The 16936-nt window shown below is 45.2% G+C and overlaps 1 protein-coding gene across 3 annotated transcripts in view; it reads right to left on the reverse strand.

Annotated features, from left to right (window-relative positions):
* Window positions 1–2433: 2433 nt before the first annotated feature.
* Window positions 2434–16936, reverse strand: part of bean1 (brain expressed, associated with NEDD4, 1) — a 58998-nt gene continuing 44495 nt past the window's right edge. For all 3 annotated transcript variants that reach the window (XM_069902043.1, XM_069902042.1, XM_069902044.1), the window contains one exon: window positions 2434–3522. In XM_069902043.1, coding sequence (XP_069758144.1) covers window positions 3192–3522 — 331 coding nt within the window. In that variant the 3' untranslated portion in view covers window positions 2434–3191. The remainder of the gene's footprint in view (window positions 3523–16936) is intronic.

Here is a 16936-nt window from a genome sequence, read left to right on the forward strand (position 1 = left end):
AGCCTCAAGATCTGCTATTGTATCTGCTCCGACTACTACCCCCGGCAGCCCATTCCAAGCACCCACCATTCAGGGTGCAACATTTTTTTACTTGCACATCTCCTTTAAAATTTCTCCTCACACCTTAAACACACATCCTCTAGTATTTGGCAGGTTTACCATTGGATAAAGAATTTGACTCTCATAATTGTATAAACTTCTTTCAGGTCTCTCCTCAGCCTCTGATGCTCCAGAGAAAACAACTCAACTTTGTACAACCTCTGCCCTAACTCATGTCGTCTAATTCAGGCAACCTCTCCTTCACCCTTTCCAAAGCCCCCACATCCTTCCGGTAATGGGGTGACCAGAATTGTACACATACTTATCTATGCCAATCTGATTTAGTTCCATTGCTCCCCGAGAATTAGTGATTGCAGTGGTTGTCCAAATATTTTTTGACTGTTGCCAGATTCTCTGGCTCCAGCACCCCACATGTTGGTTGTTCTAGATCCCAAACACCTTCTGGGTGAAAAATGTTTTCCACAGATCTTGGAGATTCAGAGCTCTGGAGACCCTTACCATTGGTCTTTGAGTTCCTTCTCTCCTTTATGGAGCTCCCACTGGCACAGTTCCATCTCCCCCATTACTCCATCCAAACAGGTGTTTACTCAGAAACCATTTTCAGGAATGAGATGCCAGGTCATCAACATAACAACCGAATGCGACTCTTAACTGGTTCTTGACTCTTGAGTGAGGAGCATAAAACCCTGTAAAAGGACATCACAGGCAAAACCCTCTCCACCATCAGGAACACCTACAGGGAACGCTGCCGTCAGAGAGCAGTAGCAATCATCAAGGATCCACACCACCTAGCAGACACTCTATCCTTGGTGCTACCATTAGGAAAGAGGTGTAAGTGCCACATGACTGACACCATCAGGTTCAGGAACAGCTGCTCCCCCTCCACCATCAGACTCCTCAACAATAAACTCAATGAGGGACTTGTTTAAGGATTCTTACTTTTGCATTTTATTGTTTTTTTTCCTCTCTATATTGCCTGGTCAGTTTGTTTACATTTACTTATTTGTTTACATGTGCACATTGTGTACAGTTTTATTTGCACTACCAATAAGTGGTAATTCTGCTTGGCCCACAGAAAAAGAATCTCGGGGTTGTCTGTGAGGCCGTGTATGTATTCTACAATAAATCTGAAATCAGAGTCTGAAATGACACAGCCAACTCTATGTATCTATGAGGAAGTTTCTCTGCTGATGTCCTGCTGCTTGCTAAATCAGGGTTGTAGGGGCACTGTTGGCAGGGAGTGGGGGTTGGTCTAAGTCCTGGTAGTGACACCCTCTGGTCACTGACCCCTCAATGTGTTGGCTGAAATTGATGATCGTAACAGCCCATTGACAGAGCCCAAGAGTGTTGTAATCATAGCCAGAATACAGGAGGCTGCAGAGTGTGGCAACCCAGCCAAGTCCATCACGGGCACCAACCACCCATCCATTACGGACGTCTATGTGAGACTCCCAGAGGCATTTGGACAATGGATAAAGGGACTTAGAACTCAGGTGTGCTGCTCCCTTGGCCAACAGGCTAACCAGTACTAATGAAGATCACCCCCATTCTTCTGAACAAAGAACACAGATGTAATTTCTTTTCTGCTGGTGAGGGGTCAACCCTCTCAACTCTGGAATTAGCCTGGCGAGTCTCCGTTGCATTGACTTCAATGACAGGATATCCTTCCTCAAATAAGGGCACCAAACTCGACGCGGGGCTCCAGGTGTGGTCTTATCAGCATCCTGTACAATTGTAATGACACTTTCCTATCTACCAGTCATCTTGCAGTAACGTCTGCCGACTCTTGCTACTTGAGTAGAAGAACTAGTTCCCTCTGCACTGCCCATCTGCCATTGTTCTGCAGATGACACTCTACCTTTAGATTCCTTTTGCCAACACATGAACTCACACATTTCCACATTAAATTCCTTTTGGCAAGTTTTTACCCACTTCCTCTCCTGTTGAAGAGTCCAAATACCCCCACCATGAACTGCCCTCCCACAACATTTTTGTGTCCTTGGCAGATTTAAATCTTACACTTTGACCTGCTATCTAGAATTCAATAAACCGGCAGCCTCAAGCTACCAGCAAAAAGATTGTGGAAAATAAAAAGGTAAAAAATATGGTACTTTAATAGTGGTGAGTCTCGTTGATAGTTCGCCAATCACGCAACACGTAACCTCAAGCGACCAGAAAATTCATTTATCTGGAATCTACCAATATCAGGGCTTTTACTGTATAGAGAAACAATGAAAGGTCAGGGACCAATCCTTTGGAATACTCCACTAGTTACATTCAGTATGAGGAAGACCAATGTTCCAACTCTTATCTTCTCTGTGATAGCGAATCTTCAATCCATGGTAAAACATTTCCCTCAAAGACACACACAAGTGTTTGCACAAATTGTATTTTATTTTGTCCTATATACAGAGCATATTACAATGCAAAGTGCAAGTCCATTTATAAATCCACTCTTCTGTGATTCTAGGGGTGTCATGAGGAGAAGAGAGAAGGAGCTGTCACAAAACATCAATGGGAGAGAATATATCGAATAGGTCGTGTAATGGAAAGGCCTGTCTCCACAGCATCTCACTGACTTCATCATCCGTCAAGACTGAATACAGCCAATATATTTGGTCATTGTTGTGGGAAATGTGGCAGCTAATCTGTGTACAGCAAGTTCCACAAATAGCAGTGATCTAATGACCGGATTATTTGTTTTAATGAGAAATATTAGAAAGAGCAGAGTAGCTTCCTTGCTCTTCTTTAAGCAGAACTGTGGGATCTGAGAGAGAAGGCAGGAGCTTAATTTGGTCTTCCACAATCCCTCAGTGCTTCATTCCCTCAGTGCTGCACAGGGAGTGCCTGTTGAAGTTTTAGTGTTTGTGCCTGGGGTGGGATTTGAACCCACCACCTTCCAGTGACCTCCAGGAATGGGATGCAGCTCTCACCCAACACAGTGGGTCTCTCCCTTGTCTTTATCTTACTGGATGCTCCCAGTTCCCTGATCCTCCAGCGTCATCAGTGCTCTCAGGGTCGAGGGAGGGTCAAGGGTTGGCTGAGGACAAGGGGGAAGAGGGTGAGGGGTGCCGCTCAGTGTGAGCAGCAACTCTGCACTTCATGCTGCTGCGGCCCCCAATGTGCGCCCCTCAAACAATGGGGCTGGACAAAGATCCGTCCTTCTGCTCGGTCTGTGGGACAAGCGGGAGAGCCAGGTCCCTCCTGTTTTGAACCACATGATCATAAGGAGGGGCTTGGTCCTGTCCAGACAAGCTGGAGGAGATGGATGAGACCACCTGCCAGCTTTCTGCTGCCAAAACATCTGTGCTACCCCCTGTCCCTTGAGGGGTTGCTCCCTGAAGGCGGGTGATCCGAGGGCTGGGGTCATGCCTTTGCCATGGGTCGGTCAAGGAGTACGGTGGAGGGTCATCCTCGTGAAGGTAGACGGCCAGCACTCTGTCAAGCACACAGTCTTCATAGCTGTCACAGAGAGAGAGAGAGAGAGAGAGAGAGAGAGAGAGAGAGAGAGAGAGAGAGAGAGAGAGAAGGAGAGAGAGAGAGAGAGAGAGAGAGAGAGAGAGAGAGAGAGAGAGAGAGAGAGAGAGAGAGAGAGAGAAGTTCACAAAATACAATGGACACAAAAAAGCTCCCAGAAAGTCCAGGGAAGGGACGTTTGGGTGATGTCCTGAACCACATTCACTATCTTTCGAAGACCAGAAGAAGCTCAAAACATCATGCAAATTTCCTTCCCTTCCATGAACTCCATCTGCATCTCCCACTGCCTAGGAAAGGCATTCTACATACTGAAGGACTCATCACACCCCGGGCACACTCTCTTCTCCCTCCACCCATTCGGGAGAAGGCTGAAGATTGTGAAAACAGTCACGTTCCCACCTCTGCACAACGGGTTGTAGCCTTTACTACACTGTTGGCCAGAAGAGCCATTCGATTTAAATGGAAAGATCCTAATTCACCTTCTTTGATGCAATGGCTCTCTCAAATTATGTCATGTTTAAGTTTAGAAAAAAAGTAGAAGCTGCCCTTTTGATACCTCTGCTAAGTTTGAAGAGACTTGGTGTCCTTTTTTAAAGTATTTTTGTACGAGTTCATCTGTATTTGACTTCATCCTCCAGATGGTTCTGGATTTCTATTTTTTTTATTGACAAAGACCAGATAAATAGTTTGTACTGATCTGTTGTAGTGAACTCTCAGTTTTGGCTGCCCGGCCTTTTAAAATTTTTTTTGCTGTTTCTTTTGTTGTTGCTCAATTTGGTGGGTTAGATGTGGTTTTAACAACAATTTTTTTTCTCTTTTTTGAATATTCCAAATTGAGGAGAAAGGGATAATATTGTTCAATATGTTATAATGTTATACGTTGTATTAAGTATTACAGTATATTGATGCGTCTGTTTCTACTATAAGATTGTGCAGTCTATTCTCCTCATGTATTGTTTACTATAATATGTTTAATAAAAAGATTGAAAAAGATTGTGAAAACATGCACCAACAGGTTTAAAGACAGTTTTTTCCCTGCAGGCTCCTGAATAAACCCCAAGCTGCCCTGGCTTGGTGCTAATGAATTCTTCCTTCCATTGTTATCCCACACCTTGTAAATTGTGCTCTTTATACAGCTGTATGAATTTTAGAGGTTACCCTTTGCATTCTACTGGGTGTTTTCTGACAAAATAACAAAACACCCATTGATCTGGTCTGTTCAATCCATCCACTGACCACTGACAAACCTTGGCCCAACTTGATGGAAAGACATGTCCGTTCAAAGGAATTTAGGGTGTGAACGTCTGCAATCTCTGCTTGAGAGTTGTTCCTTCACCGATGGGCCACCATTCTGGAATTCCCTCCCAAAATGCACACACCTCAAGGACTGCAGCAGTTCAGGAAGACTGTTCCCCAATTAGACGTTGGCTCAGCCTGCGAAGCCCACATCCCTTGTTCGAATGAAAAAAAACAGGAAATATTTAAAGCAGAGATGGATACATTTTTGAAAGTCTGGGAGATTGAGGACCATGGGACACGAGCACAGAGAAGACGAAGACCAGGGGAGACTGCAGATGCTGGAATCTAGAGCAATAAACATTCTGCTTGAAGAACTCAGTGGGTCAAGTGACATCAGTGGCAGATAAAGAACGGCTGATGTTTTAGGCCAACCCTTCATTGAGTTTTGATGAAGAATAATTAACATTTGTTTTATAACTGCTCATTAGAGATACCAAATTGATGTGAGAATTAATTGTTCTTTGCAACCTTTGACTGAAACTGATCCAATTAGAATTCAAGCAAAATTTTGCTGTCTTCTCACTTAAATTTATTCTCAATCTTGAAATCTGCTATTTCTCATTTTCTCCAGCGGAGGGTCTTTTTTATGAGAGGAGTGTGCAGTTAAGATGAACATTCATTTCCACTGGTGATTAACCTGGATTTCTAAAAGGTTGTCAGACTAAGAGGGATGGTTTTAAACAATGCTCAGCGGCAGTATGCTGCTTTCTGTTCATTACCTCTGTCTGGCTTTGACTTTCAACAGGAAACAGCAAGTCTGTAGATGGTGTGGTCAAGTGCAGGAGAAACTTAGCAGGTCACACAGCATCCACAGGAAGGGTAAAGGTAAAGGTTCCATTATTGTCATGTAATTCTACATTTAGAATGTAACATACATGAAATTCTTTATCTTGTGTCTACTGTAAGGCAGACACCATGGTTGGTGTGGATGTGGTGGGGCCAGTCCCATTTCCATGATGTGTGACCATGGTTGGTGTGGACGTGGTGGGCCTCGCCCTGTTTTTATGGTGTGACCATGTTTTGGACACGATGGGCCCAGTTCCACGTTTCCATGATGTGCGACCATGATTGGTGTGAGCATGGTGAGCCCTGTGATCACCATTTGGCCTTATGATGGTGTTTGCTCACTGAATAAATACTGACCAGTCCCAATGCTCTATCCCAATAACCCTTGCATCTCCTTCCACCACTCCCTCAAGCTATGTCTATGAGAGACACTACTTCAAGAAGGTAGTCAACAACATCAAGGACCCTCATCAGCATGGTCACAACCTCTTCTCACTGCTACCTTCCGGCAGAAGGTACAGGAGCCTGAAGACCAGCCCTTCTCTGCTGAAGGTCAGATGTTTTCCAGCAGCTACCAGAATCTGGAACTTTGCCGAACAACCCTAACCATGATCCAGGTCCACCATAACATCACATTTTCTTGCAATACTGCATCTATTTATCTATCCCCTTGTATCCATTGCTTCTTTTTAATCTCATGGCACGATATGGTAATTTAGTTTATACTATTGCAGTTGATGCATCTTATGTACTGTTGTGGTCTTATAAAGTAAAAGTTTTGATGCATCTGTACTTTGTAATTGTGTATGTGACAATAAGCTCATGTTCTGGATCACAGTAATGTCCCAATGTTTAAAAATAGATTCTCTTTTTTGCTTTTGAATCTTTTGCCATTCACTGTTTATTGCCTTTGTTCCAAGTGGAAGTAACCGCTCTGTGTTTTCATATATTTTCAGTTCAGTGTTTGTTTTGGGAAGTTACAGCTTTTAGGCTAGGGGCATTTTTCAGCAGATTGATGTTAATATTGCAGCCCAAATAGAGTCACGACGCAGAACATGTGGCAGCCGACTGGACACAGACAGCTTCCATGAACTAAAAGTAACGGTCCAGATTATAGGTTTTATTTTCACGCAAGCTATTTGAGGGATAAATGGTGGTCAGGAATTCAGGAATGAACTTCAATCATTAAAATAATGAAATGGGATCTTTTACAAACACTGTCAAGGTTGCTATCTCATCCAAAAAGCAGCATTTTTTTTGTCAATCCAGTCATCTAATTGGAGAATTTGTTATAGGAGGAGAGTTTAAGGAGATTAAACTTGAAATTAGAAAAAACAAGAGTAAGAAGTTTGGTGGATCTGAGCATTGTAATTAGGGACTGTAAATGACAACAAACTCTCACTCCCGTGGACTCCAACCCCACTGCCTCGAAACTATCGCAAATAACGTGGCAAAGGAAATTATAGAGTCGGAGGTGGTGGGTTCCTATCCTGTTTGTTCAGATGGGCTGACAGCACTGAAGAGGTATGAAAGGAAAGGAAGAATTTACACTTCCTTCATAACCACTTCAGATCATCGCAGAGGATTTTCGGGGTGCGATTACTAGAGCACTGAAGGGCTGCCATTTTGCACAGAGAACACATCCCCCACTGGAGTTTTGTCTGTTTCTACAACAGACTATTTCAAAGGTAGCACGGTACAGCACTGTTACAGGCCCTTCAGCCCCTTGTGTCTGTGCTGAACATAATGTCCTAATCAAACTAAAACTCTTCTGCTTGCACCTGATGGATATTCCTCCATCCCCTTCATCTGGAAGTTTCTGAAGTGCTATTATTGTATCTGTTTCCATCACTGCTGCCACCAATGAGACTGGAAGGGGAGGAACTGTGCTTCCGGAGCAGGGAGTTGGAAGAACAACACCTCACTTTCTGGTTGGGTAACTTACAACCCAATGGTGTGAACGGAACTTCCCAATTTCAGGTAACCACACCTGCCTCCTTCTCCTTGCACTTGTTTTGCTTTTGTTCGTCTCTCCAATCTCTCCCCTTCTCTCCCTCAGCTTCTATCTGCCCATCAAGCTTTCCTATCTGGTTCCATCAATCACTTTCCAGCTCCCCGTCCCACCCCCTCACCCTTCCTCCACCCATCAATCCTTCCCTATCCAGTTTTACCAATCTCTTACCAGCTTCCTGTCCCACCTCCTACCCCTCCTCCACCTGATTCCATCATGCCCTCTGTGTCTGGTTCCACCTGACACCTACCAGCCCCCGTTGCACACCTTCCTCGTACGGCTTAAACACTGGCAGCCTTTCCACTTCCCTCTCAGTCTGACGCAGGGGTTGGACCCAAGACATTGGCCCACACCAATTACGTCCACAAATACTGCTGAGTTATTGCAGTGTTTTCTTTGTTCCAGATGCTAACATCTGCAGTTTGTTTTGTCTCCGCTGGTCTTCGCTATTGCATCCTCGCCTCCTACATCCATGTGATAGTATGGAATCCTATCACCACTGTATATATTTGTATATATTTGCATATAGTGATAGTGATTGGCTGAGAGCCATAGCCACACCTACTGGCCAGGTCATAAAGGGCTGCACCTAACCAGATCCAGGTCAGTCTGGACTGGTCGACCTTGATGTACTACGCTCCAGTCTTTTGGTAATAAAAGCCTTGGTTTGAGTCAACAAGTCTTTGAGTCATTTGACGCACTACAGTTCATTGCATGAAAAAGTTCCCCCACAGATGCCCTCTAAACTCCTTCACCTCTCACCTTAAACCTAAGCCCTCTTGCCTTAGACATCCCACAATAGGAAAAACATTCTTACTATCTGCCTTATCTATTCCCCTCCATCAGTCACACCTCAGCCTCTTTGACTGCAGGATTAACAAACCCAGTCTACCCTATCTCTACTTATAATCAAAGTACTCCCTCCCGGCAGTATCCCAGTGAACCTCCTCTGCACTCTTTCCTGAGCTCCCACTTCTATCCTATAGCATGGTGACTGTAACTACACACTGAACTCCAGGTGAGGGCTAACCTGGTGTAGCAAGATGTGGATAAAGTGAATAGACACAATCTATTCCCTCGGGGAGATGAATGCAGAACTAGAGGGGACATATTTAAATGGAAAGGGGAGAGATTTGAGGGGCCTGAGGGGCAACTTTTTCACTTACAGGGTGGTCCACATCTGACTACCATCAAAAAGGAGGTACAGGAGCATCAAAATCAGGACTGCCAGGCTTCCTGCAAGCTGTGAGATGGATGAATGGTATCCTGTAACCTTGCTTCTCATAAAATATTTTAAAATATTTATTTTATATATGTTTATGGAGGTATGTGATTATTAAGTACTGTGTATTGCGTGTCTATGTGGGGAAACGCTGTTTTGTCTAGTTGTATACATACAGTCAGATGTTAATAAACTTGAATTTGAATGAGTTGCCAAAGGAAACTGTAGAAAAGGGTACAATTCAAAAGATATCTGGATAGATCTATGGATAGGAAGGGCTTAAAAATGCAAGCAGGTGGAGCTATCCTAGAATGTTAATTTGGACAGTATGAGTGAGGTTCTGTTCCATGCTATATGATTCCGTGACTTAGTGTAACCCTGGTTTACTTTGATTAATACTTCGATGTTACAATAATATTTATTTCAATCAGTGGGGTATTGCGTACATTCAGATCAGTGTCGTTGGGGATGCGTTATGGCGGCCTTTAAGATAATTAATCATTTAAGAGATTATTTGCACTGTTTGGACATTACATTGTATTTCATAGCACTGGAGTGAGGAACTTACAGCAATGAGGTTGTTCTTGATCCGATACCAGTGGCATTGGGGTTCATCCTGGGAAGCATCGCCTTGCCATTGCAGTGTGAGGGTGGGTGGGAGGGTGGAGATTGAGGGTAGTGGGGTTGCCAAGGAGTAACAAGGGACTGATCAGCATGCAGAATTCCAGAATAGCAGAGGAAACACGGACTACTATATTATTAGATCTCACAGTTAAAACGTCGGAGGCAGTGGAATACATCCACCTTGTCACATCATATTGCAATGAATAATGAGACAGCTGGATTTCCATGGCGACCTCATCCAAAAAAAAAGGCTTATTCAACCACTGGTCATCAGCAAGCACAGACAGAGGGTGGGGGAAGGGGGAGATGATTTCTACAAGACCAAGGACCTCCTAGAAGATACTTGAAGCAGGGAAATTTACTTTGATTTGAATTTTTAAAAATCCTTTACCATCAGACATAGGAGCAGAAATAGGCTATTCCGTCCATCGAGTCTGCCCCCCCCCCCCCCCCATTTAATCATGAGCTGATCTATTTTCCCACTCAACCCGGCCTTCGCCCTTAACCTTTGATGCCCTGGCTCATCAAGAACCGATCAATCTCTGCCTTAAATGCACCCAATATCTTCTTTCACAAGAGAAGCAAATTCAATTTTTTGCACCTCTTGAATTGGCAATATGTTTTATAACACTAACCAAGCCTTTCAATTTAGGATACACCTTTTTAAATATAAATATTGGGTTCATTTGTATGTGTGTTTGTGGAATACATGGGCCGGAGATGTCACTGAATAAATAACTCCAGGGGATCATCTAAAAGAGTAAATTATTGACAAATGAATGTGAGAATATAATTTTTCATTCTTATCAACTTATTATCAACTGTGATTACTTAGTCATCTATCCTATTATATCCATTATTTCCTTATCTGTCTCACAGCATCTTGTGATAATTTAATATTACACTGTTATAGTTGGATGGTTCGAGCACTGGGTCTTGTAAATCAGAAGTTCCGAGTTCATTCCTCACTGGGGCCTCATTTCTGTGAGGGGCTGTAATGGAGGATTAAAACCATGTACTCAGATGCTTTTTGCTTATGTGGAACTGACGACACTGGGTCCACATGCAGGTCACCTTACTTTCAGAACTAGCAGATGTAATTAAACTCAGCCATGGGGACTTATCTGAAGATACACTTTGAAATGGAATTCCACCGTGAGGCCCAGGGAAAGCAGTTGTCAAATACGACACTCTGAAATTGACGTATTGGTCACAACCTGTCTTGCTCAAGAAGTTTTAATGAGTCCTTGTATCTACGAGATAAACCAGGATATCATAGCATCCTGCTCCATAATAATTAATCTTCTAAATTGTAGAATAGTATGCTCAGCTTTGATTTTGACTGACAAATGTTAGAGGGAGTGGGTGCATGATTAATTGTTTTTGGGGTATAAAAGTCTGTGGTCCTGCTGCTGAAGTTTAGACTCTCCGAGGGGTGGGAACACCCCTTGTCAAGAAGGAAGAACAGCCAGAGTCCGAGCAACGTCCCGGTCGGGGGAGGTGGAGAAGCTGCTACCAGCGCCCTGACAACCTACTACAAGTGTGCAGTTGTTGCCTCGCTTCGGCAGTTGGGACCAGTCCAAGCGTTGATAAGTATAGTTGGGAAGGGCTTGCATATTGTAGTGTGAAATCAGCTTTTGAATTAGTAATAAACATTTGTATAAACTGAACTGCTCTCGGTGTGTGTGTCTATTTTCTTTCGGTAGCTAAAACACTGTGACCAATCTAAAATGAACAAAATGAGAGGTATAAGTTTACCCAAGACAATTGGCGCTGCGAGCAGGATTGGTCTCAAGATGTTTCGCCGAAAGAAAGAGGTGAGCCCTGAGCAGTTTTTGATTCCGGGATGGACTTCCAAAGATGATGGGTTTGGCATGCTGGCTAATACCCTGTCTTTGTTGGGACCACCCATCAGTTGGGATGAAAGGTTAGAACCCTTAAGTGTGCCTCTGGGAGAGCGGGTTGCCACTCTCCTCCGAGAAAGTAAATTTCCAAAAAAACGGGGGACGCTGACAGACAGTTTTTGGCTGCTGGCCACAGCCTTACGCCACTCCGTTCAGCGTGAAGTTGAATTAGTTCAGCAGCAGGTAAAGTCTGAACATAAGAGAAAACAACTAGAGGAGGAAGTAGAGACTCTGCGACAGCGCTGCTCGATGATGAGCGAAATTGTTAGCACCAGTCAGGATCGAGCCAAAGAATGGGAGGATAAGCATGTTCAAACAATTTGCCGTAATATTAAACTCCGGCAACAGCTCTGTGCGAATAAGAAAAAGCAAGGGGTAGAACCTGATCCACACCGTATTCGTGCCATGATAAGGAATGGCAATGATCCTGATGTAATTGATGATTGGGACGGGAATATCTGGTATGATGATAATGGTAATAATGCAGATACCCCCCGGCATGTGCCTGGCATACTCCCCTCTCCCTCCGCTGTTCAAGCCCGCCCCGTAAGGCAGCGGACTGTCCAAGCAGATGAAGGCGAGAGGGGGGATGATGTAAGTGTAGAAACTGAAGGGACCGGTGCTCCGATCTCCCAAGCGGACCCAGGGGAAGGCTCCCAAACCCCTGCTTATGCTAGGTGGGCTCCCCCCTCAACGGGATGGTCTCAGCAGCCTCCCATGTGCCAGAGTGGTAACAGGGGTCGGGAGCAGTCAACAACAATACGTGACTTTACTATAAAAGAGCTGGCCGCCATTGGAGATCGTTTTAGGCAAAAGACAGGAGAAACTTTGGCGGCCTGGCTTCTGCGGGTTTGGGAGCAAGGGGGAGGTAGCATATATCTGACCCCTGAGGAATTGTTGGGGTTAGGATCATTAACTACTGATATTCAAGTCACTGCTGAATTACGTGGCAGAAGGAGAGATGTAGACTATTTACTTGCTACTCTAGGAGAAGCCCTGTTACGGGTGTATCCGTCACCAGTAGATTGGGATCTGCATTTGCAGAACCATTGGGGCACACCAGAGGAGGGTATAGCAGTGATTCGCCAACAGGCCGTGGCCTCTGCTTTGTATGCGGGGCGCCTGAGGCTGTGGATGCATGGGGGGAGCCCTGATGAAGAATTATTCACAGCTGGAATGCATACCCGATTGGTTCGTTCAGCCCAACCTACTATACGGGGACTGGTCCTGTCTGTAACTAGTCCGCTAATTTGGCACCTCGTATCTGAGGCGGTGCACGCCCTATCTGGACTCCAAGAACTGGAGTTGGGAGGTAAAATCCACTCACGTACAACCCAGGTTAAAGCAGACAGACAGGATGAAAGGAGAGGGGCTGCTGTTAATAATGGACTGACCAGAAAAGAGCTTTTTCTAACTTTGTTAAAGTTAGGTGTACCTAAAAGTGATATTGATGGGAAACCTACTGCAGTCTTGTATGCCCTTTATAAGAGGAAGGCAGGGGAACATCATCCCCAGATGCTGGGTCCTCCCGGCCCAGCTGTGCCTTCTGCTCCCACTGCTGCTTCTATCGAGTCAGCTTCTCCTGCCCCAGTTACCCGTGATGAGGTACAACAATGGGTTAAACAGGCTCTTAAGGATAACAATAGCATGTGGTCCTGGAAACCCCCGAACCCTTCTGAAGCCTGAAGGTGTGGGCAGGATTCCCGTGTCTATTCCATCGAGACACGGCGCACACACGGGGATCCGCGGCCCTACATACCATTAACAATTCACTGGGGTGGGGGTAATGATCGCCAATACTTGGCTTTGGTTGACACCGGTGCAGAGCACTCGGTGATTCCTGGTAACCCCGACCTCTGGAACGGACCCACATTTCGAATAGAAGGAATGGGAGGGGCAATCACCCTGGCAAAGGAAATAAAAGTCCGTGCCACGGTGGGTGATGGCCCTTCCCCCATATGGTTACATGCGTTGGTAGCTGCCACTGACGAGTGTATTCTGGGTATTAATATGTTGGCCGGTACAGCCCTTAATACTAGCCAAGGGGGGTTTGCATTCGGAATTCGGACTATTACAAAAAGATTAGTGGTGGGTCAGGCCAAGTGGGATCCCGTGGTGGTGCCACCCCCCTCAAAACCTGTATGCATTCCGCAATATCGCCTCCCTGGAGGGCAGGAGGAGATTACCGCCACCATTGATGCTTTGAAAGAAGAAGGGGTAGTGAGGCCTGCAACGTCGCCCTTCAATAGCCCTGTTTGGCCGGTCCAGAAGCTGGATGGCTCCTGGAGAATGACAGTTGATTATCGTTTTTTGAACAAACATGCCCCACCACTTGCTTCAGCAGTTCCGGACATTGTCACTCTTATTGAAAACATTGCTACTGGGAACTCAGGAACATGGTATGCTGTCATTGATCTCGCTAAGGCCTTCTTCAGTATTCTTATAGCTGAGGACTCACAGGATCAGTTCGCCTTTACCTGGAAGGGGCGCCAGTATACCTTCACCCACCTTCCAGTATCGCCTTCCCTCTCAATTCACCATTATATTGATGATGTGGCCTCCTGGAGCCTCTGGCAGAAACAAGAGGGTCGCCGAGTCCCACTAGGATTCTGGTCACGTACCATGCCTGAGGCTGCCACTCGTTATTCTGTTTTTGAACAACAGTTACTAGCCTGTTACTGGGCCCTGCTAGAGACTGAAAGAATGACAGGTGATGCAGATGTTCAATTGCGACCTGCACTTCCTATAATGAATTGGGTCCTGGCTAATGATGCTAATCTAAAGATCCGGCGGGCTCAGCAGTCTTCTATTGTTAAATGGAAGTGGTATATTCAGAGTCGTGCGACCAGAGGGCCTGAAGGGGTGGGCCGCATACACGAACAGGTGGCTTACCATCCTAGGTCAGGAACTCAGTTATCGGAGGAGGGGGATGGTGGCTCCAGTCAGTATGCTGAGTTGAAGGCAGTCACTTTACCACTAGATCCCCATGATCACCCTCTTCGCCTGTTTACTGATTCCTGGGCTTTGGCTAATGGACTTGTGGTATGGATGCCTGATTTGCAAAAGAACAACTGGATGATACATGACCGCCCAGTATGGGGCAAAGAGTTGTGGCAGCTGTTGTGGGATGCTTCCCACCATCGTGAGATAACCGTTTATCACGTTGATGCCCATACCAATATGGCGACTAACATGGCTCAACATAATGCAGTAGCAGATCAGCTTGCCACTATCAGCTGTGCTGATACCGTCCCCCTGGCTCGATGGGCACATGAACAGAGTGGTCATTTGGGGGAGAAGGGATCAGCTATGTGGTCCCGTACACATGCTTTATCCATCCATAAGGATGATGTCCGCATGGTCATATGTACATGCCCAGAATGTCAGCTTGTGAAGTTCCATACCGTTCCACCTGGTCCGCATGGCCGAATAAAACGGGGTGCTCACTCAGCTGCGGTCTGGCAAATTGATTACATAGGCCCCATGCTAGACTGCATGGGTAAATATTACGTCCTAGTAATGGTTGACACCTTTTCGGGCCTGGTTTTTACTTTTCCCACCAAGACGGCTGACCAAGCTAGCACTATCCAAGGACAAAACCATTTGATTTATCGTTATGATGTTCCAGAGGAGATTCACTCTGATAATGGCTCGCACTTCTCCGGGAAAGCAATCTGTGATTGGGCAAATGACAACGGTATTTTATGGGTCCACCACATTCCTTATTACCCGCAGGCTGCCGGGTTAGTTGAACAAATGAACGGCTTACTGAAGGAACAAATTCATTTGTTAACATCACTGGGGACCCAGAAGGGATGGTGCCATGTGCTGCAGCAGGCAGTCGACAATTTGAATCATCGCCCTTTAAAAGGAGGTACACCTTTCCACCGACTTCTTCACGCTCCTGAATTACAGCCTATTCCAGAGGAATAACAGTCATTGCCCCCCATCCCCGAACTAGAGAATGTTGGACAAAAAGTATGGGTGGCACCACCAGGTAGTGGCCCTCCTGTAAAAGGGGAAATAGTGACACCTGCCCAGGGTAACACTCGGTGGGTAGCTATTGAGGGACAGGATGATTTAGTCTGTTTAAACACTGAACGCTTATGGTATCGTGAGTGACATGTGTCAGGCTTCTTTGTTCCAGGTTCTCCATTTTACACTCCTGGTGATCTGGCTTAACAGCTGCTTTGATGCCAGCAATTGGATTTGTAATGTCGAGGACGTTCCAAGGGAGTTCCCAGTGGGAAACACGGTCCGATGCATTACACCAAGGAAGTCCTCGGTCACCAGCCTCAAGTGCAGCTTATATAAATATGTTATTGTTCAGCATGTTTCAAAATCTGTTCGTGAGCTCCAGTATCTGGGTATTGTGGCCAACAAGGATAATTTGAGCCTTGGTTGGAATCCTTTCTCATGGCTAACTGCTACATTTGGGGGAGTGGGCCACAATATCCTCCGTTGGTTGCTCGCGTCATTGCTTATCTTTGTAATTGTTTTGATTTCTCTTTTTTCGCTCCCTCTGTACTCAAATACTGGTTAGGCCTCGCAAATGACAGATTGTGACCAAGGGGTGGAATGTAATGGAGGATTAAAACCATGTACTCAGATGCTTTTTGCTTATGTGGAACTGACGACACTGGGTCCACATGCAGGTCACCTTACTTTCAGAACTAGCAGATGTAATTAAACTCAGCCATGGGGACTTATCTGAAGATACACTTTGAAATGGAATTCCACCGTGAGGCCCAGGGAAAGCAGTTGTCAAATACGACACTCTGAAATTGACGTATTGGTCACAACCTGTCTTGCTCAAGAAGTTTTAATGAGTCCTTGTATCTACGAGATAAACCAGGATATCATAGCATCCTGCTCCATAATAATTAATCTTCTAAATTGTAGAATAGTATGCTCAGCTTTGATTTTGACTGACAAATGTTAGAGGGAGTGGGTGCATGATTAATTGTTTTTGGGGTATAAAAGTCTGTGGTCCTGCTGCTGAAGTTTAGACTCTCCGAGGGGTGGGAACACCCCTTGTCAAGAAGGAAGAACAGCCAGAGTCCGAGCAACGTCCCGGTCGGGGGAGGTGGAGAAGCTGCTACCAGCGCCCTGACAACCTACTACAAGTGTGCAGTTGTTGCCTCGCTTCGGCAGTTGGGACCAGTCCAAGCGTTGATAAGTATAGTTGGGAAGGGCTTGCATATTGTAGTGTGAAATCAGCTTTTGAATTAGTAATAAACATTTGTATAAACTGAACTGCTCTCGGTGTGTGTGTCTATTTTCTTTCGGTAGCTAAAACACTGTGACCAATCTAAAATGAACAAAATGAGAGGTATAAGTTTACCCAAGACAGGGGCCCTGGACAAAGTGGTGACTGACTTCCTTACAGCAGACAAAGTTAAAGAATTTTATCTATGTTACATTCTAAATGTAGAATTACATGACAATACTGGAACCTTTGATGCATCTTGTGTATCTGTGCGATGGAAGCAAATTGTACTTATTTATTTATACGACCACAAAATAGCAAAATGATGTGGCCATTACTGCGTA

Source organism: Narcine bancroftii, chromosome 10, assembly GCF_036971445.1.
Source record: "Narcine bancroftii isolate sNarBan1 chromosome 10, sNarBan1.hap1, whole genome shotgun sequence".
Classification (NCBI taxonomy): domain Eukaryota; kingdom Metazoa; phylum Chordata; class Chondrichthyes; order Torpediniformes; family Narcinidae; genus Narcine; species Narcine bancroftii.